Source organism: Haliotis cracherodii, unplaced genomic scaffold, assembly GCF_022045235.1.
Source record: "Haliotis cracherodii isolate W230 unplaced genomic scaffold, xgHalCrac1.p SCAF_3, whole genome shotgun sequence".
Classification (NCBI taxonomy): domain Eukaryota; kingdom Metazoa; phylum Mollusca; class Gastropoda; order Lepetellida; family Haliotidae; genus Haliotis; species Haliotis cracherodii.
The window spans coordinates 56,649,247-56,670,924 of record NW_027266286.1 but is presented as its reverse complement, the minus strand read 5'-3'; the positions used below and the strand labels follow the sequence as shown (position 1 = coordinate 56,670,924).

The following is a 21,678-nucleotide window of genomic DNA, read 5'->3' as shown; positions in this document are numbered from 1 at the left end:
CTATGCAGCCAAGGTTGATAACATCACTTGTCAATATTTGTCCATTTTAGTTTCATCAGTGATATTGGATTCCTTAATGAATTATTTTCTATTGATTTCCTTATCTATTCTTTTAAAGGTTTAAAAACCAATATTTACATGCACACAATGTCTTTCCTGTAATCTGCTGAACATGCCATGTGGTAGTCCAGTTTTACAATTCTCAAAATCATAGAGACATGATTCTAAAGATGACAAAAAGTATGGATGGTTAGGAATGCATGGCATTGTGGATATTTGGTTTGTGTCATTTAATTTTTAATGGCTCCCTGAGACTCACAGGCCAGCACAGCAGCAGAATCCTTTCTTAGTAAGGCCATATATTTGTTCTTAGTTGGTCTACAAAATTTTGGGCCTAAAATTCAAAGTGGGTGGTTGAAAATAAAATGTAAAAGAAATTCAACTTCCATATTAGAACTGCTACTAATGAATGAAAAACAAACTTGTAGGTCACACCATCATGAAAGTATGATTGCAAAATGATACCGAAAGATAATCAATTGGTATTTTGGGGCTAAAAAAATTAAAATTTTATAGGTATTATTCACCATGTAAAATGTTGTGTTTTCATTTCACCTAATAGTAGAACAGAGTCAGACAAAAGAAGATTTTGTCAAAAGTAATTTGTTTTCCCCCTTCTAATTTCAGATTAATTTTGTCAGTAGGTCTCGTAAGCCCTAAAAATGAATATAAGACCTACTGAAGAGTAGTATTGATATGTTAATCTCTGGTTTAACATAACAGTTACACAATAGATGAATGGTTTGTTTGTTTGTTATTTCACGCTGCACTCAGCAATATTCCAGCTGTATGATAGCAATCTGTAAATAATTGAGTTTGGACCAGACAATCCAGTCATTGACATCATGAGCATCGATCCACACAACTGGGATAAGATGACATGCATCAACCAAGTCAGCGAGTCTGACCACCCGATCCCGTTAGTCGCCTCTTACGACAAGCATAGTTGCCTTTAACGGCAAGAATTGGTGGCTGAAGACCTGTTCTACCCTGGATTTTCACGGGTTGGATGAATGGGAGAGGTATCTAAGTCTACCTTCAAACAAAATTGCAGTTAATAATGCAAGGTATAGAAATGCAAATAAATCTGTTTGCACTAATGTGTGAGAGAGGTTGCTTTTAAGGCCTCAAGCTGTGTTCATGAGTTGATATTATTGAATTTGAAGTCAGTTGGGATTTATGAAGCTTTGCACAGTATTCCAGTTATATCATGGTATGTCAGCGTAATGCGAGAGGAAAGCCAGAAGTGAAGTATTTCATACTTGTTTACCACTTTGATGAAGCCCATGAGCATCCATGAGCATGATGTTGACAGGAGAAGGATCTTCAGCACAACGTAGGTGGGATTTGTACAGTGCATCCTGGCAGCAAAGAGATACAACCTGCAGCATCCTTAGTCCCCAGTAAAGCTTTCAAAAGTTTTATGGTAGACATGTGAACATTTCCACATGTCGCTCATTTGATAAAATTGTCAGATGCAATTCCCTGTTTCCAGTCGCAGAAAGTTTGCATATGTATCAAACACATATGATGAACTGGTGCCTTTTGATGTTTAGGTTTTTCTTAAAGAATTATTTTTTGTGTGTCCTTGTTTTCTTAGTGCATAGTGTCTTCAATGGGGACAAGTGTTGTCAGAAACTACTGAAGTTACGTGAATAAAACTCTGCATGCTTATCCAAGAGACACTTATCAAGAAAGAGTTTGAAAACTGAAGCTATTAATATTATTTTTTCCACCGTTACTTCCCTTGCTATATGTATTTTACAGAGTTAAGGCCATTACTCCATGCTTTTTAACATAAACTTCATGTTATTCACTACTCAAAAGTCTAATGTGTAGGGGACAGGGAAAACACTGTTTTCTTGTTTGTGCTGTCTTAGATACAAGGGGGGCACGGGTGGCCCAGTCGTCTAAGGCGCCGCGATTCGCTGTGCAGAGTCGCGTCCCTTGGGCACGCCAGAAACCTATGATTGTGGGTTCGAATCCCGGTTCGCCCGGATTATGTTTCTGGGTTTGTCAGCACCATACCCGTGCTCGTGGGTTTCACCGAAGTGGTAAACGTCTGAGACCTGCATCAGTTCGGGCTTTACTCCCACATTAAGCTGACATGCAGTGATATAACTGGAATACTGTTAAAAGCGGCGTTTAACCCAACTCACTCACTCACTCACTCTTAGATACAAGTATACTAACATACATAACAAACGGGTTTGGTTAAGCAGCAGCTGTTTCTTCAGGCTCATGTCCAGCTAATGTTGGATGGGACCATCATGTGATATGGCTACCTGGCCATTATTCATGATCAAACATTTCCTGGTTGGACACAGTGGCATCTGCATCCTTGCAAGAAACATTAGTTAATGGAACCAACCTTAGATGAGTCTATTATTTGTGTTCTTGAAAGGGGTTATAAGATGGGGTTGGAATGGTTATGGAGATGAGAAATGATTTCTTTTACGATATCGATGGTTAGGGTTTAGACAAGCATGTACTTTCTCACAGCTGTAACAGATGAGAAATACCAAAATGTGTCAACGAAAAACTGCATTAATTACTCATGACACAGTTGTAGTTGCTACTTCAACGGATTTGGGTAGAAAGCAAAGTGAGAAAGGTCTTAAATGTTATCACTTTGGGGGAAGCTAAGGCAATAGTGTAATTCCCTCAAATCACATGTAAGTCTTCTCTCAATATCACATGTTAATCCACCTCAAACCACGTATGAGTCCATCAAATGTGACTACCGACAATGAACATGTAAGTTCACCTAAGTCACACGTATGTAGTCTGCCCTCACATTATACGTGCCTATAAATCATGCGTGAGTCCGGCATCAGATCACGTAGCGTCCATGTTCGAATTGGTCTGGTCCCTTCACTTCTCTGTTCCAGCTTGAGTTATGTCTCATGGGTGTATAAAAATACCTGCTTTGATTACTGCCCTCCACCTGCTGTTGTCTGATGGCAGGCAGACAACACAGGCAGACGAGAGATGCCAAGGAACAGGGTTTGATTGGTTCTTTCACAATCAAAGAAACAGTGTTGTCATGTAGAGAGAGCTGCCATGATTTAATTAAGTCTGAAATTAGCAATGGGTCTGTGAGCATGGCATACAGTCAGTGCACTTGTGATATTCGGAGTAATGAAACTATTGTGATGCGGAGTGCGTGGAACATCTTTGCCTGACTGGCTCCTTCACTGGTCCTTCAGCCATGCGGCCATGGTCATTAGTTCAGTTGATTGCTGAATATCATATTTTCCTAAAGTAATAAGTAGGGGTTATTAGTTCATGCCTAATATGGGATTGACAGAGCTGGTACTGACAAGTCCAGGGATTGTTAACACAGAAGTCTCTGTACTATATGTTTCTAGGTTTGTCAGCACCATACCCGTGCTCGTGGGTTTCACCAAAGTGGTAAACAACTGAGGCCTGCATAGCTTCGGGCTTTCCTCCCACATTAAGGCTGTGATATAACTGGAACACTGTTCAAAGCGGCATTAATCTAACATGGTCAGTGTGGTACATCAATCTCTATGATGGTGGAGGTAATGCCGAACATCTCAGTTTGTATCTTAAAGATACCAAATTTTCTGATACTCTGCAAGACATACACCACAATGCAATATATGTTCAAACAATTATTTCATGCAATCATAATGGATTTGCAAACAAGCCAAATGTTTATCTTAATGCAAGTCCAACACAATACATGATGCATGACATACCACTTTATGCATAATGATTTTATAGCAAACACATATTACTGATTCAACAATAAGAGCTGACAATGCAATTTTTAAATTGTAAGACATATGCTTGCCGGAAATGATGGACAGACTCAACAATAGTTTTCATGCGCTGATTTTGCAACATTCCCATATTAAACTGTCTGAAGATCATATCCATTCATATAAAATGAATCCTATTATATCTAAGAATGTAATAATCAGAGCTCCAGATAAGCTGCGTAACTGCGTAAAATACGCATCAGAAATGCAGAAATACACAGTAAAATATAATCCAAGCGTATCAAATACGCAACGAACATTACAGATACGCTACAAAAATAAAACTTGTGCGTATCATCAAAATATTGTGAAGTAACCCTGCGTATTCGATTAGCAAATCAGCAACCTATTTTGAAAAAAACGGGCATTCCCTCAACCTTGCCAAACTCCACGATGACAGTTACATCATGATCATTTGCCATCACACTTTCCTGTGGAAGTATCGTGGTATTTATGAGTCCTATAAAGCTCTCGAACCCACACGACACCAGTTTGCAGGGACTAGATGAATAGTGTTTTAAAATATTTAACTTAAATACCCACATGTGTAAAAACTAGTGGGTAACAGAAATTTGAATACGCAGACAGAATTACTGATACCCAATGATTTTAAAATGCATGGGTAAAATACCCACAACACCAAAAGCTTATCTGGAGCTCTGAATAATTTAGACACATGAAAAGTTATTTTATGTATTTTTGCAAGTAGGACCAAAAGAGCAGGATGGTGCTTTTGAAATGAATCATCAAATTTGTTTGAATTGAGATTACTGCAGCCTATTCTTCAGTCAGGAGGCCGGTCGGGTAGCCTAATACTTACTCAGGTACTTGCCATGATGTAGTTGTAATATTGCTGACAGTGCAATCTGTATGGTTTCTATTTCTGGTATTGTCTGCATGTTATCCATGTACTATGTTCATCTTGACATTGGACACATACTACACACACTTGTATTAACTGAATAGAGCATATAACATGCTACATCATTTCCTGAACAACTCCTCTTGGGATTTTGTGTCATCTTTACAGAAATAATTTTTCTTGTATCAATGTGTTTGTGTTTTATTTCAGGTGATCCTTGTCCGATGGAATGAACCTTATCAAAAGCTTGCAACGTGTGACAGCAGAGGTGTCATCTTTGTGTGGATAAAGCATGAAGGTCGCTGGTCTATCGAGCTGATCAACGACAGAAATAGTCAGGTTTGTTACAGCATTACTTTCCCCATCAGTAGGGGTGGACAGGTTCGCTCGTCACTCTGAAGACCCGGGTTAGATTTCCCACATGGGTACAATGTGTGAAGCCCATTTCTGGTGTCCCCTGCCCTGATATTGCTGAAATGTTGCTGAAAGAGGGGTAAAATGACACTCACTCACTCACTTCTCATCAGTATTGCTCATCCAAAGGGATGAAGCATATAGGTGTGCTCATTATCCAACCTCATGTACATATGCTTGTAACACTGCTGATTGCACATGTGAAACTAACACATGTCAAATCCATGAGGGCTGGTTGAAGACATCTTTGATGGTGGATTTTGGGGGTATTTTCCAGAATTTTTCAGGAATGAGATTTCTGATGTGCAACGTGGCCATTTGGGCAATGTAGAGCTTGAAGTATGTGAGATTCAGTTCTCGTTTCTTTTCCAATGGACAAAGAAGATTTGTCCAAGAAGGACCACCCAATTCATCCATATTACACATGGCATGATAGATTAACTAAAGTAATGTGAAAGAAACGTGTGGTCCTCAACTTCTTTTGAGTAGCATTCTTTTCAAGAATGCTCTCTTGAAATGTTGTTTGATCATTGTACGTTATCGATTAAATTGATATAAAACAACTAAATATGAGCTTATAAACAAGTATTAAGAGACTAAAAAAAAATGCCATGCAGTAAGGATAAAAAAAATCTTAATGTGAAAAGGAGATACTTCGCCACCTGCGTGACAATGTCGGATTTAACTGGAGATAATGCTAAATTAGGACCCGGTGGGGGGCAAAGTACCTGGTAGGTTTTGTTGGCGTAACCATGGAAACTTAAAGATTTGGATTTGGAAGCATGAGTGAATGAAAGACTTTCAGGAAATACCTGGAATCATGTAAGGAAAGAAAGTTCACGCGTCACTGTAGCACATGCCACTTGTGTTGCACTACTATATTTTTAACAGTTATAGGCCGAGACAGCTTCCATTGGCCTTGATGAAAAACATCTTTAAGTTATCCATTTGTAATTATTATTCTGACCATTTATTGAACCAGTGAAGAGATTGTATGTTTTTATAAGATTGTTAAGTTTAGAGTTGAGACTGGGATTTCTGTAGCTTTTGTCATGTGGGATAGGCGTCCAAATGTTTATTTTTTTTAGGTTAAGTTAAATCTTTTTTTGAGATATCATATCAGCCTGTATTAATGTTGGTAAACTTAATAAATCCAAAAACAAGAAGGGAAGAAAATGTCTTGTCTTGTTGAGGATCAGGGTGATACAATTGTTGAATATATGTCATTATGGTAGAGCCTGGATTCGTCGACAACCACTGGATTGCCTAGCACAGACTCAGTTATTTACAGGTTGCTATGACATAGCTGGAATATTGCTGACTGTGTTATCAACAACATTGACTTTCTCTTCCACTAATTGACAAAGATAAGGTTGGACCAACTCCTCGTCTTTCTTGATATTTGAAACAGCTGCATCAGCATGTTTAGATTCTGCATCTTCGTCATTGGGTTAGAGCCTCTGAAGCAACTCTGTATGTAATATTATTGATGAGAATGCCTTAGAAAAGGAAGAAAGTCTTGAACTGGTCAGTATTGGGGATTAGTTAGGCATTGGTGAACACTCGGGGGGCCAGCCTTTCGTTGCTACAATGGAGTGGTTTTATGTAAATGACTGGTATTTGCAGATGCTCATAATGGACTCACATACTAGCTTTCACTCCTCCTTACTCTCTGGCACTTACACATTTTGTGAAAAACTGTGTGAGAGGCGGGTGCTACTGGAAGAAGGCCTTGCTTAGACTTTTCGTTACCACCTGCCATCTTCACTGATTTTCAGTGATCCATTCGTATTTTCATCACTATTTTGCCTTTTATGCCCAATGGAATTTGTTTTTGAAGATATTCCATTGTGAACTGGTGTTAACAGTTTGAATTTGTTAAGTTTGGTTATATAACTATCAGTTTCTGAGGAATGGCTACCTCTGGTGACATGGAACTTATTTTTGCATGTGCCTTTGCAAATCCTACCATTTGAAACATATGTGGAATAGCTATCAAGGCCAAGGTCATCTTTGAGGTTATTGTGAAACATGGTTGCATCGTTCATTGCCAGTTAACTGTTGCACTTTTACTTGTACAGTCATGAGACTTGGTTATTGTTGGATCTTATGAAGTTGTCTTGATTAAGGTCAAGGCCTGGAAAGTCAGTGATAAAACAGTTTTCGTCCACTAGTCCTTATAATGATAACATATAGCAAGACCCTTTAAAAGGGCAAACTTCTACTAGTTCTTATGATACCTTTACTATGGGGTAAGTTGACAAGGACAACAGGACTAGTGCCAATTTCCAACGTAATGTTTCAGGATTGGAAGTACATGGTATGTTACAATTGTGGAACCTTTGAGGAAATGGCAGTGAACCGGCTGCTTCTGTTTTAGTTCAAGCTCATAATTTTCTGTAATCAATATTGTTTGTTTCTTGTATTTTTTTGGCATTTATATACCCTTAGATCCTTGCTATTGGAATAGAGTAGCCTCAAGTTATCTGGTATGATTGGGTCAAATTAGCTGTCTTTTTATCAGACACATGCTATTTTGAACTGAATCCTATTATTGCCCAATAAGACATTGGTATTGTCTTGGGAGAACACATGTTAATCATTAAATCTTGACCCATGCGATACATATCCTCAAGTTTTTTTCAGCATACTCTCTGTATGTAGTCATTGTCCTCCTGTGAAGGGCTTTCGTAAGGAGCAGGTTTAGAGATCAATAAAACATTTCAATGTAAATATACAAAAAAAGACACAGGAAAAGGTCTGTGAGGAACATTGATTTGCCAGGATCTAAGCGATATCTTTGAGTGAAAAGACTTTGTGCCTGTATGTAATGAAATATTTGTTAACACAGATAATTATTCCACTACTTAGCCTTTAGTGATTGTATGCCTGTTGGAATGTAAAGGTTAGATGGGATTCCTCGTAAAGTAGGTCCGAGTATACCCCAAACGGGCAAGAAAGACGACTACAATAATGATCAGATGGTGAGACGAGTAATAGGAACCGAGTGTGACTGGAATATTGTGCCATGATGTATTCCCTAGTAGGGGATATGGTTTTCACACTGTCGCAGGTGTAGAGTGGAGTGGAAACACTTAACTGGCAGCAGGACCAGCTGATGTTCAAACCATCCTCCAAATATCTCAATAGCCAAGGAGGCTATTTTCCTGTGTATACATGAACAAATCAGATAGTCTTCCAGGTCTTGTGTGTGTGTTACTGACAGATATGATTATCAGTCGGCTGGCAACATCCTGTCTAGACTCTTTCAATCATAATTACACATACTTTCCCGATATTTAAAGGCACTGAAAATGAGTAGATTCTATACAAGTTTGTGCGACTATATCAAAGCAGAACAGTTTGTCCACTGAACCATACACTTCAGACCCGTGAAGACCCAGGGTAGAATAGGTCTTCAGTAACCCATAGTTTCCGTTAAAGGCGACTATGCTTGTCGTAACAGGTGACTAACTGGATCTGGTGGTCAGGCTCCCTGTCTTGGTTGATGCATGTCATGGTATCCCAATTGCGTAGATCGATGCTCATAATGTCAATCACTGGATTGTCTGGTCCCAACTTGATTATTTACAGACCTCCATCATATAGTTGGAATATTGTGCAGTGTGGCGTTAAACAACAAACAAACAAACAAAACCACACACTTCAGGACACCTGTGTTTGCTGTTGTCCATAGGCCAAATATTAGCAGACTTTTAACCTTTTTAACCCGTTCAACCCAGTGATCCGTGAAAACCCGGGGTAGAATAGGTCTTCAGTAACCCATGCTTGCTGTAAAAGGCGACTCTGCTTGTCGTAAGAGGTGACAGACGGGATCAGGTGGTCATTCTCTCTGACTTGGTTGATGCATGTCATCTTATCCCAATTGCATGGATCTATGCTCATGATATCAATCACTGGATTGTCTGGTCCAGACTTGATTATTTACAGACCGCCATCATATAGCCTGAATATTGTTGAGTGCGGCGTTAAACAACCAACCAACCAACCAACCAACTTTTAACCCAGTCAGTGAGGTTGGTTTAATGTTGCTTTGAACAGGATTTCTGTTTAATCATGGTAGGTCAGTTTGATGTATGGTGAAGGCTGAAGCTACTCAGTTTTAGATGTTTACCACTTTGCTGAAACCAAGAAACAACATCAGGTCTAATCTGGAATTCAAACTCATGATCATTGGTTTCTTGTACACTTAACTGATGCAACTCTGCACAGTTAAATGTGGCTTAAGACTGCTATTTCTGAGATATTGATAACATATTGTAGGTTTGTGTGTTCAATGTACATGGGATAAAGTCCTGAACCACAACTACCTTCGTGGCCTAGTGGACACAGTGTCTGCCCGGAGTGTGGAAGGTTTGGGGTTCAATCCCTAGGTGTGTCATACCAAAAAACGTTAAGAGGTGATACTTGTTGTTACCCTGCCTGGTGCTTGGCGTTAAGGGGATAAAACAAGGACTGGTCAGCATGAAATCTGTATATTGTGTCAAAGTGGGGTATTCATGGAATAGTATCTTAGTGGGCTAGCACTATTATAACCATGCATACATGCATGCACACATGTTGTTATTTAAGTGCAATAATCTTAAACGTGACATTAAGCCCCATTTCACCACACCTTCTTGTACCACATTTAGTTACCAAATGTGGATTATCTGGCAAAATAGGTCCTGCATACCTCATACATAAGGCAATCAAAATGGGGCTTGTGTGGCAACGATAACTGCCAATGTGTTTATTGCTGTGTTACCCGTGAAGACCATGTAACTCTATAAATGTGTCATCTTTGTGCTATGGCATTGATTGCAGACATGGTGAAAGCATTTTCTGTTAGACATTTGGTCTGACAGATTCCATTACATCAGGTTTAGATATTAAAGCTGGAGATATTTTTTGTCATGTTAGTTACTTTTATGATTGGCAACTGTATTAAAATAACCTTTATATAACACGATAAATGTCTTTTTTCCCATTTCATATAGGCAATGTGGCATTTGTATAATTGATATGGGATCTTTGTTTCGAAAATTGAGTGTCGGACAACAGGTCTGGCATGTAGTTGATGTTTACCAGACTTGGTCGGTCTGTGGGTCAGCTTTCCTTTGTCAGTAGTACTGCTGGGAACATCCATCCATCCATCCATCCATCCATCTATCCATCTAAGGGACTTTACTCCATAATCATGTTTTGTTCATTTGAACAATTATAACATATGGAAATTTCACTGGATTAAAAACCATCTACATGAAGGAAATAGTATGCTCTAAGAGTGTGATACTTTTCTTTCTTCCTTCATGTTAAACTTGTTGGTGTGCCCATCTCTGAGATTCAGGTGCTTGATGGTGACTTTGCCTGCTGCTCAATCTCTGAGATTCAGATGCCAGATGGTAACTTTGCCTGCTGGTCAATCTCTGAGATATCATTTGCTTGCTGGCATCTTTGCTTAGTGGTACATCTCTGAGATATCATTTGTTTGATGGTGACTTTGCTTGCTGGTCAATCTCTGAGATTCAGATGCCAGATGGTAACTTTGCCTGCTGGTCAATCTCTGATATTCAGATGCCAGATGGTAACTTTGCCTGCTGGTCAATCTCTGATATTCAGATGCCAGATGGTAACTTTGCCTGCTGGTCAATCTCTGAGATTCAGGTGCTTGATGGTGACTTTGCCTGCTGGTCAATCTCTGATATTCAGATGCCAGATGGTAACTTTGCCTGCTGGTCAATCTCTGATATTCAGATGCCAGATTGGTGACTTTACTTGTTTGCCTGAGCCTAATCTGGTTACACTTTGTAGGCTGAGAGGATACAGCTTTGAGTTTGCTTATGGCAACTTCAGACACCTTTCCCTTTCTGTCTTCCTCCCTATTCAACTCCCTGTTGATCTTGTAGAAGTCTTCCTAAAGAATGTTCACAGATCTACCAATTGATTAATACTTTATGTTCTCAACTTGCCCTGATGAAGGAAATTGAAAATCTCCGTATAAGCAGCTTTTTCTGGTAGCATTAAGCATTACCCATTTTAGGTAGTACAAGGTAAGTTCTGATAAATTGTTCAAATTGACAAAACTTAATTATTGGATCAGACATGTTTAATTTGGCTGCTAGATTTGTAAGGAGTCCATTTTGTGCGTAAGACAGATCTTTCCAACATTTAATTACTGTCTGAGAGAACTCACTTCCTTTGCAAGGATTTGACTCAATCCGTGCATAACCCTACAACTGGCCAAATAACAATGCTGTATGTCTGGTAACATTGAGATTGAAGCTGGATATTCCTGCAACCTGCCGAAACATTTGACAACAGGTGACTTTGCATGGCCATTTTGCCACATTGATTGAACTGCCCCTTGCCTGATCTGCCTAGAAATAAAGCTGTAGCTGTCGAGATGGCCAGGAAATTCTATGAGTTGATTTGTAGGTCAGAAGTGAGTGAGCTAGAGAACTAGATACTGACACTTTAACCTGTTGTGTGATCAGTGAAGCCGATAGCAGCTGTGTGAAATGATATGACAATTAGAAAGATTGAAACCAGTGGATTTGGCAAGGTTGTGAAGTAAAGCATCATTAAGTTAGTGGAATGTCCTTTTATGAGCACTATAGTAGCTGATTCTGTTGCCGATGCTGATTTTTGAATTGACTGTTGTATGAGGATATTATGGTACTGATATCTGTGCCAGTTCATTTTGTGAACACTGTCCTATTGGTGTATTGATGTATTCCACGAGGAAAAAGTAACTGCGTGCAGAAAGCTTGATGAAGGCACAAACGTTTCCTGTGAGGGCCTTTAAATAGATTATAGAAGACGAGGTTCATGTTCCTGGGCAAATTTGTTTCATTGGCATCTCCAGTGTGTCATATTCTTCTGTCTGTATCCTTGTTGCTTTCTATCACCACAGCTGCAGGTCCTAAAACAACCATTTTGAGTGAAGTTGAGTGTAGGTTAATTAACACTACTCTTTTGTTGTAAGTTTGAGTTTCATTATACAGCTGACTAATGTCATAAATGCCAATTATATTTTTCCTATGTTTTGAGAACATATGTTTCGTAAAGTAGATCATCTGTATAGCAATCAGTCCCCATGCTGTGAGTTGTAGGCACATGGTCACATGCTGCGCAGATTAATGAGAGAACTTTGTTCACAGGCGATGAAGGTGACAGGAACATATGCTATAGTTGCCACAACTAACAAGTTGTCATCGCTCTGAAAACTGTCATCAGCTTCTTATCTGATCACAGCTCCTGGAAACTCAGGTCAAGCTGAGACAAACAGTTTGTTGGGTCTGTTTCGCCTTTTTGTTTCAAGCTATATTCGGCAATATTCCAGCTATCTGATAACATCCGGTGCCTAATGGTGACTTTGCTTGTTTGCCTGAGGCTAACCTGGTTACACTTTGTAGGCTGAGAGGACACAGCTCTGATGATATTGTGAGCAATGATCCATGCCGTCGGGTGTAATGACACACAATCAATCAAGTCACTGAGCCTGACCACCCGGTCTATTTAGTTCAACCTTATGACCAGCATAGGTTGGGGACCAATTCTAACCTCATGGGGCATTGAAGGCTTTCACTGTTTAGGTGGATGGCAAAGAGAGATGTAAGCAGAAGGCTGCTATCATACTCTTAAGTGTACAGATGGAATATGTCATTTAACAGATGAAGAAGCATGTATTCACAAATATAATACATGAGGGTGATTTTGTTCAAGTGTTTGTTTTTGTTTAGGATAATGCTGAAGAGTATTTTGGCACATAAATATTTCAATTCGAACCTTATGACAATGAAACAGCCTATGCTGCTGTTTCAGGTTGGTAGAAACAGTTTTTGTTGTTGATTTGTTGGTACAGTCTCATCATGGCAAGGGTAGCTTGTCTGTTTGGTCGAAGGGTCAGTGAAAAATAGAAAAGTTGAAAGAATAGTAGAATGTTGACACATTAGCAAATTCATAACTGGATAACAAACATCATGAGTAGCATTGTAGCTGACTGACTGACTGACTGACTGACTGACTGACTCACTGACTCACTCACTCACTCACTGACTCACTCACTCACTCACTCTACCCATCCAGTTATTCACTCTGCCCACCTGCTCCCTAGTTCAGTCACCTGCGTGCTCGGGCGCACATACACCACACACACAAACACAATCTATCACACAACACGCACTCGCACTCACACTCATCCATACACATGCCTGTTTGGCTCTGAAAGCATTTTGTTCATGACAAGATGGAGTTATATGCAACCTGACCACTTTCAACTTAGTTACTGTCAATCAATCTTTACCTTTGAAAGATTTCTGCCAACTGAGGTTAGAAATAAAACACTTAAAACTAAATAAGTACAGTTTTAACTTTATGTTGAAAGAAGAGAAAAGACTGTTCTCCATGTCTTTTGAGAGGGAAGTAAAATAGTACTTTGTAGCATACTAAGTTACAAGTCTAAGTCTATGTATTTGAGTTGCAAATGCTCTGAAGAGATTTTAGGCTTGTCATCACCTGACACCTGAAATTGTTTCACTTCTTCTCAAACTGACACTGTAATTTTGCATATCTGCCAAGTTTCTTCACATCATCTCTATGTAAATTCTTTTTGGTTTCCATGGCAACTGAATAATGTAGATCCCTTGCTTTGGCCATTGGTTTTCTATTTATGTAAGTACTGTATTTAAATTTTGTTCGTAGGTTGTGTACACTTCAGCATATCATTCTTGTCTTCTTGTGCTTTGTTTTTTTATTTGCAGACTGTGTGACTTTTGCTTTTACTGTTTTGTTGGAAGCCTCCTGACAATGAAGCAAAATGGCATGGATGAATGATTTCAACAAAGATATCTCTCAAGCTGACATGATAGGGAAACATTTCCCTGAACTGAATGGTTGCCCAACTGAAACATGCTTAGTAGATTTCAGTCGGTTAATAAAGCACTGGCTGGAGACCTTTATTAAGGCACATATATTTCTTTGGGCTTGGAATGAATACAGTCGTGCCTCGTTTATACGGACACTTGCGTCATTTCACAATTCGTCCGTATAAGGTCCGTATGAAAATCGTCCGAGAACCGAGGTTTCCGGATATCTGAAGTCTGTATAAGCGGGGCATGACTGTAATTGTATTGAAGTTAAGGTCTTCTGACTTTATGGACATTTCTTCTGAAGAGCCTGGCCTTGTTCAGCAAAGCGATCTTAGCGCTATGATGGTCATAAATCCATACTTAAACATAGACCTACGACAGTTAAAGCCCTGAGATCGCTGTATGAAACGGGACCCAGATCTTCTGGACAAGCAGTTCAGCTCAGAGATGCAATTTCATTCCATCATTCCAAACTCCAACACACTGTCAGTTTCATGTCATCCCCCTCCCTATATGCTACTCCCCAGCTGATGTCCTTGGGTTTAATTTGACGGTGATGCTCCACCAAATGACACTTTTTCGGAATCACAATACCAAGTTCAGGGTTTTTGTTAAAAATGGTCTTGTCATGTTGTTTCTTGTTTGGCATTTTGGGGATCCTAACATCATTACAGTCAAATTTACAAGCCCAGGTTTTGCTCATCTTGTGAGATTACCTCCTCCTTCATAAAGATGGTGTACAGTTGCAACCCTGTAGGGAGTTCTAAAGTTTCCCAGCATGCCCTAGGGTAGCCATATTGTCATCACTTCATCATTTGAGAAGTGGCATCAGCCTAGTGTATTCTGACAGGTAATAGGATTAGGGATAACGATTTCCCAATGTATCGTTGCATTGATAATATTCTCAGATGATACAATACGTGATACACCCATACCTGTATCGATTCATATTTCAATCCTGTATATTGCTTCACACATGGAACATTTAAAACAGCAATAGAATGTTAGCAAAATAGGTCCTAACCTACATTTTGGTAAATTATTTTGTCATTATCAATTTATACTATATCTACATTGTACAATGAACATAGTTTTAAGATTTAAATTCCATTCTAGTCTTGTTGTAACTGGTATAGGAAATAAAGATGTTGATGTTTTTATTTTCATAAATAAGACCAGATATTCAGGGAATTTCTAGCTGTTTTAATAGTGTTTATGCCCTTTGAAGTATAAAAGGTCGAGCAAAGTTATCGCATTTAAGTTGTGTGATACATATGGTATCGTGAACAAAGTATCGCGATACATATCCTATTGGAGATATCGTGTCGTATCGTGAGACCCTAAACCGGATAGTGGATGGTGGTCCAATCAGGGAATACGTCATGTTTAAAATTTTCGTTTTTTTGTGATTTTAAGATTGCTTGTGTAGATATGTGACTCTGTTTGTCTAATGTAGAAGTAGCAACCTTAAGTCTTGCAGAAACGGTTAACTATCAGGTCTTGCAAGATTGAATTATATTTAAGAGGTTTCTTGTTGATAGAATATGTAATAATTTTCAGAAAAGAAAATGGGAATTTAAATAAAAAAATGTTTAAAGTTCACCAGCCATTGTGTTTGACCTTTTCAAGAGACTGATGTGTGAAATTTAACCAGAGAAACTGATAATATGATCAACGTACATAGTTATCAAGATATTGTAACAGATAGGTTTTTTCAGGATTGGGAATTGTGGAAAGCTGTGACACATTAGCAAATTTGTACAACGGTAGAAGCAAGTTGTATACTGCTTACTACATACAGTTGTATGACAGAGATACCTTGTAAATATCCATGAAGATCCGGGGTAGTTGCGTAGATCGATGCTTATGATGTCAATCACTGGATTAACTAGTCCAGACTTAATTATTTACAGACCGCCCTTATATAGCTAGAATATTGCTGAGTGCAGCAATAAACAACAAACAAACAAACAAACAAACATATCGTTGGAGCTGACTAATAAGGTGACAATAAGGTGTTGCTACTATACACAATATGAACTATAGCTGTTTTATCATAACAAAATTATATTTACGATCGTCAAGATACTGTTCTCCTATAGCATTACTGATTCAAATCATTCAAGTACAGTGCTGTTATTTGACTGTTTCATCCAAACCGAGAATGTCGCATTCAAATGTCCAAGTACAATGCACCTCTATATGACTATTTTTTCCTTACCCAGAATGCCTGATCAAAACCATTCAAGTGCCGTCCTGTTATATATGTCTGTTATATCCCAGCTGAGGATATCTGATTCCATTATCAAAATACAGTACTGTTATATATGGCTTATATCCTGGGTGGGGATGTCTGAGTCGGATCATCAAAATACAGTACTGACATATGTGACTTATATCCTGGCTGAGGATGTCGTATAAGAGCCATCTATGTAACCTGTTGTTATATATGATTGATATATCCTGACAGAGAATGTCTGATTGAAACTCTCGAAGTACAGTGCCCCTAAAGCAATGTGAATTATACCTGTTTTATCCATACTGAGATGGCTGTGAGGTAGCTTAAGGGTTAAAGCATTTGCTCATCACGCTGAAGGCCTGGGTTTGTTTTCCCTCATAGGTACAATATGTACATTTCTTGTCCATCTCTTGTGTCCCCTGCCATGACACACAGCTGCTGGCATATTGCTAAAAGAGCTTAACACCACACTCGCTCCTGACTATGAATCTTTGATTCAAACCCGCAAAGTACAGTGCTGCTATAGCAATGTGAATTATAATTGGTATATCCCATCTAAAAGTGTTTGCTTCAAACATCAAGATACTCTGTTCTGCTACAGTGGATTATTATTGGTATATCCTGATTGAAACTGTCATTTTGAATACATCAAAGTGATGTTGCTCCAGCAGCTGAAATGGTATTTGTATTCCTCCAGTACATTACTGTCAGTGCAATCTTCAAGCTTTCACTTTGAATCCTATTGTTTTGGGTTTCGACAGCAGGCAGCAGCATGTCACATTCGTAAGCTAGAATCTCTCATCTATGGGGCTGAAGTGGGATGATGGGGCCAAGAACTGCCAAGCCTTTTGACAGGGTGAAAAGTCCACTGCACTGAAAAGTGAAGTTTATGCCCTATTGCTGTCATGAATTGGGATAGATCCCTCTATGAATTGGTGACATTGTACTACTATCAAGTCAGCCTTCACCATTATATCTGGGGTAGGAGAAGGACAGGTTGAGACCCAGTGGGAGAATTCCATTAACTCCACCAATGGTTCTTTTTATGAAGAAAAAAGTTGCTCTTCCTTGCTGAACAGATCTATTGATCTGGTATTCCTCTCAATGCCTCTACCTCCAGAGGAATCCAATTTCTTCCAAATGTGTGTAATCTTCGGAGATGCAACGTCACATTGGATTGGAGCACCAATGAACAGACATTCACTGATCAAATCTCAAGTGTTTTGTCCTCAATATTTTACCAGAACTTTTCAACAAATCAGCCAAATTACTGTGAAAAAATGAGCCTTAGAATTGGTCTAAAGACCTTCATTGACAGGTCCGGCACAAATCTTCCCATCTCTAATTCCATCAATTCTCATTGATAGGAGACTAAACCTTTCAGAACTGCAGCACAATGGCTGATTTGTTCATTCCTTCTTGAAGCTTGGGCAGATAGAAGCATGGAACTGCGGTTACTGCTTTTTGATCTTTTGTTCGTTCTGACAATGATAGTGTTTCAAAACGCTAAACAAGTTTACCTAAACGTTTAACTGACATGAAGGCCTTTGCTGAACCTGTTTACATTTGGTCTTGTGTCCTCAGAGTAATCTCAATATTTGTCGACGTCACTTCAATTTGTTTGAGAAGTGAAGAAAAAAACATATCTTTCGTGGAAGCCACCCTTCCCTCTCACTCCTGGTATCCAAGGAGAATGGGCAAGCATGTGAAAGGCTTATGTGTTTGAGACATTGATTATTTAATGCTTCCATATATTCTTTGACGGCCCAGGTGTCCTTACAAGGAGGAATATAAATAAAACATGTCCAACATCAAAGCTGAAGTGGAAAGTGCAGTAGTTTTTGCTCCCATTTCTGCTGATGCCTCACACTTGTTGGTTCACAGGTGTTTTTCAGAAGACGATAATGAGTTAGTATTTTCAAATCTTTTATATGTAGGATTCACGTGCTGAGCAAGTCAAAAGTTATAAAATATGTTTATGCTTGGGTCTGTTGGTGTTAATACAAGAGGCAGTGTGTCAGCTTTCTATTTTGAACAGTAGGAGGGTTAACTCTTTCACAAAATTAATTCAGTTGGATATATTACAATATATTGTTGGACGGGATAACATGACTGATTAATAAGATTTAGCCAGTGTAGCATGTATGTACTTTGATTTATCAGAACCAGTGTAGCACTATGTACTGTGATTTGTCAGAACCAGTTGGTTGGTTGGTTGGTCTGTTGTTTAACGCCTCACTCAGCAATATTTCAGCTATATGACGGCGGTCTGTAAATAATCGAGTCTGGAATCAGACAATCCAGTGATTAATATCATGAACATCGATCCACGCAATTGGGATCGATGACATGCATCAACCAAGTCAGCGAGCCTGACCACCTGATCCCGTTAGTCGCCTTTTACGACAAGCAGAACCAGTAAAGCATGTATGTACTGTGATTAGACAGAAGTGGTTAAGCATGTATGTACTGTGATTAGACAGAAGTGGTTAAGCATGTATGTACTGTGATTTGTGAAAACGCATTCACCACCTATTCATGTGCCACCAGTTCTGCACATGAGTTCTAAAAATCAGGTGATCACATGTTCACTATTATTTGTCGGAAGTATTTTCACACATGCACTCGGGACCTGTTAACACTTCAGCACTAGAACCAGTTTAACACATGTTTACTACAGTTTGCAAGAACAAGTTCAAGAGACTTTCTTCAGGATACTCAAGGACAGCTAGTTAAGCACTTATCTTTCAGTTCAGGCTTTCCAGTAGTGACAAGTGAGTGAGTAAGTGATTATTGCTCAACGCTGCATCAGCAATTTTGCAGCTGTTTCGCAACAACTAGTAGTCATGGGAGTTTAACATACATTCGTAATTACATGCATCAAATCTTAATTTGATCTGTTGTCCGAAGTGTGTACACTGCAGATGGTCCTAGTCATGCAGGACACCAGCCTTATTGAACTCTTCCTGCGAGGAACCAGTTGGAGGACCACAAGTTGACCAGGGATACAGCAACAAGAGTGATTTAATTATCAGGACGGCGGCATGTGTGTGTGCGTCGTAGGAATTTTAACATAGAAACCCTGGCCTCACATCAAGCTTGCAACTTCCCATCATCTCAACCCCATTACACCGTAGTGGTTTTGTTTGTGGCACTAGTGGGCGTCTTTCATCAGTTGCGGCAAGATGGGGTTGGATCTTTGAATTGTCTCGTTAGTTACCCTGTGGCCACATTGTCCATGTTTTTCTGCCTGCAGCGTTGTGGTTCTAGATTCTGATGAATCCAGGAGTCAATTTGAAAGTTTGTAACCAGATCCAACTGTGCAGTCATTATTTTGTTCTTTTCAGTATTCATTTGAGTTGTTCTTTCAATCGGCCAGGCTCTCGTTTTGGTTAGTATGAGTTAGAAAGGCTCTGATCTCATGAAGACTTGGTTATGGTGTGGCATCTGTCTAATATTCTCCTGGAAGCAAATGAGTAAAGGGCATAGATCAGATAGGTTCAAGTTAAGGTGTTAACGTGTTATAAGATGCCACTTCTGGGGCTGTTTTGTACTGTTCATGGTAGACATTACTTTGTATGGCCACAAATGTAATGACATCTTGAGTATTCACATAATATATAAGTATCACATGGATTTTTTTTAAAACTAAAAATGATTTCTAGGTGTGCCATAAAGGTACCAAGATCTTATTGTTACCTGGCCATTATGAATTTAACCCTAACACTGTCATACCCTGAATGAAAAATGAAGGCTTTATATTTTGTATCACCATTGTAATCCTGAGGATGAAAATGACAAGGGCTAAAACAGTAAAAGGAAATAATGACAGAACCACAAGAACAGCACAAACTGTATTAATGTGACGTCATGGCAAAAATGTCATTTTGATATGATGACTTGGGAATAAGACTTTGGGATTGTACATTTTTGCCATGAATGAGACTAACTACCACAGAAAAGAGATCCGCAATAGTTCTGAATCTGGCATATATGAACTCAGTTTGTTTTCATTATTATTTAACCTGTGAACATCCGGGCCAGAATTGGTCTTCAGCCACCCATGCTTGTCGTAAGAGGCGACTAATGGGATCAGGTGGTCAGGCTCACTGACTTGGTTGATGCATGTGATGGCATCCCAGTTTTGTAGATTCGTGCTCATGATGTCAATCACTGGATTGTCTGGTCCAGACTTGATTATATACAGACTGCCGTCATATTCACGAAATATTGGTGATAGTGGTGTTAAACAACAAACAAATAAATAGGTGCCATTTATACAAAATAGCCTATGGCTTTTAGAATTTTATTAAAGAAGGGCCCCTCAGACCCTATTTTAAAATCATTGATAATGTACACGAGTTGTTCCTCCTGACATACATGTGACGGTATATTTTGGGATTCTCTGGTTATTGTCTGAACAGAACTTAAATCTTGCAGTTTTCTGAACTTAATTATGATGGATGATAGGCAGTGCACTTGAGCCAAGAACGTGAGTCTATATGTTTGTCAAGTCACTGTGTCTGGAGTGGCTGGGGAAGGCTTGAATGAATAGTTAGTGTCCAGGATATGGCCAACATTCTAAGTATAATGATCACTTTTGTCTATTTCTGGCTCAGAAAACCTTTAATTTGGAGGAATTACTCTTTAACGGCTATACTCACTGTTGTGGGGATTGTTGAATATAGGCTTGTCAGGAAAAATATTAAAATGAGAGAAATAGAAGCCATAATGGGTAATTCTTTTCATTTGGAGTAAATTTACTACAGTATTTAGATGATGGGTTTTAAAGGTCAGAAATTCATTAGTGAGTGAGTGAGTATGGTTTTACTCCGCTTTTAGCAATATTCCAGCAATATCACGGCGGGGGACACCAGAAATGGGCTTCACACATTGTACCCATGTCGGGATTCGAACCCAGGTCTTCGGCGTGACGAGCGAACGCTTTAACCACTAGGCTACCCGACCTCCCAGAAATTCATTAAGTTTAGCCACCAGGGAATATATTTCAAGAAATTGCCTTTGAAGAAGAGACTTTGGTCTGTAAACAAATGGTATTATACATACATTATATGTGTGCCTTGTTAAAAGTTTGGCTTGTTTAAGACTTAGTCTGTGGTGGTGGTTGTTATGATGTATATTTGGGATAAATACTGGTTGGGTAAACTCCAGTTACCTTTGTAGATATCTTTACCTTTTACCAAAGCTTCAGAAGCTTGTGCTTCAAGTATAAAAGTGTGAAAAAGGGAGACACATCATTGTGATTCTGTAGGAAGTGTTGGCAGCTAGTTTTCGTACTTCAGATGGAAAACTAACAATATCATATGTTCCAGTGTTTTTGTGGGTGAACAGCTGACTTGTATTTGTGTGTACTTGTGACGGGTGCCATCGGTGGGGCAGGAAATTCTCACCTTTTTGCGAACACCTGGTATCATCACTATT

At 39.1% G+C, this 21,678-nt stretch overlaps 1 protein-coding gene across 1 annotated transcript in view; it reads left to right on the top strand.

The window, feature by feature from the left end:
- LOC139473821 (tubby-related protein 4-like) overlaps window positions 1-21,678 on the top strand; it is a 214,247-nt gene that overhangs the window by 72,715 nt on the left and 119,854 nt on the right. The window contains exon 2 of the mRNA XM_071256582.1: window positions 4,921-5,049. Coding sequence (XP_071112683.1) covers window positions 4,921-5,049 — 129 coding nt within the window. The remainder of the gene's footprint in view (window positions 1-4,920; window positions 5,050-21,678) is intronic.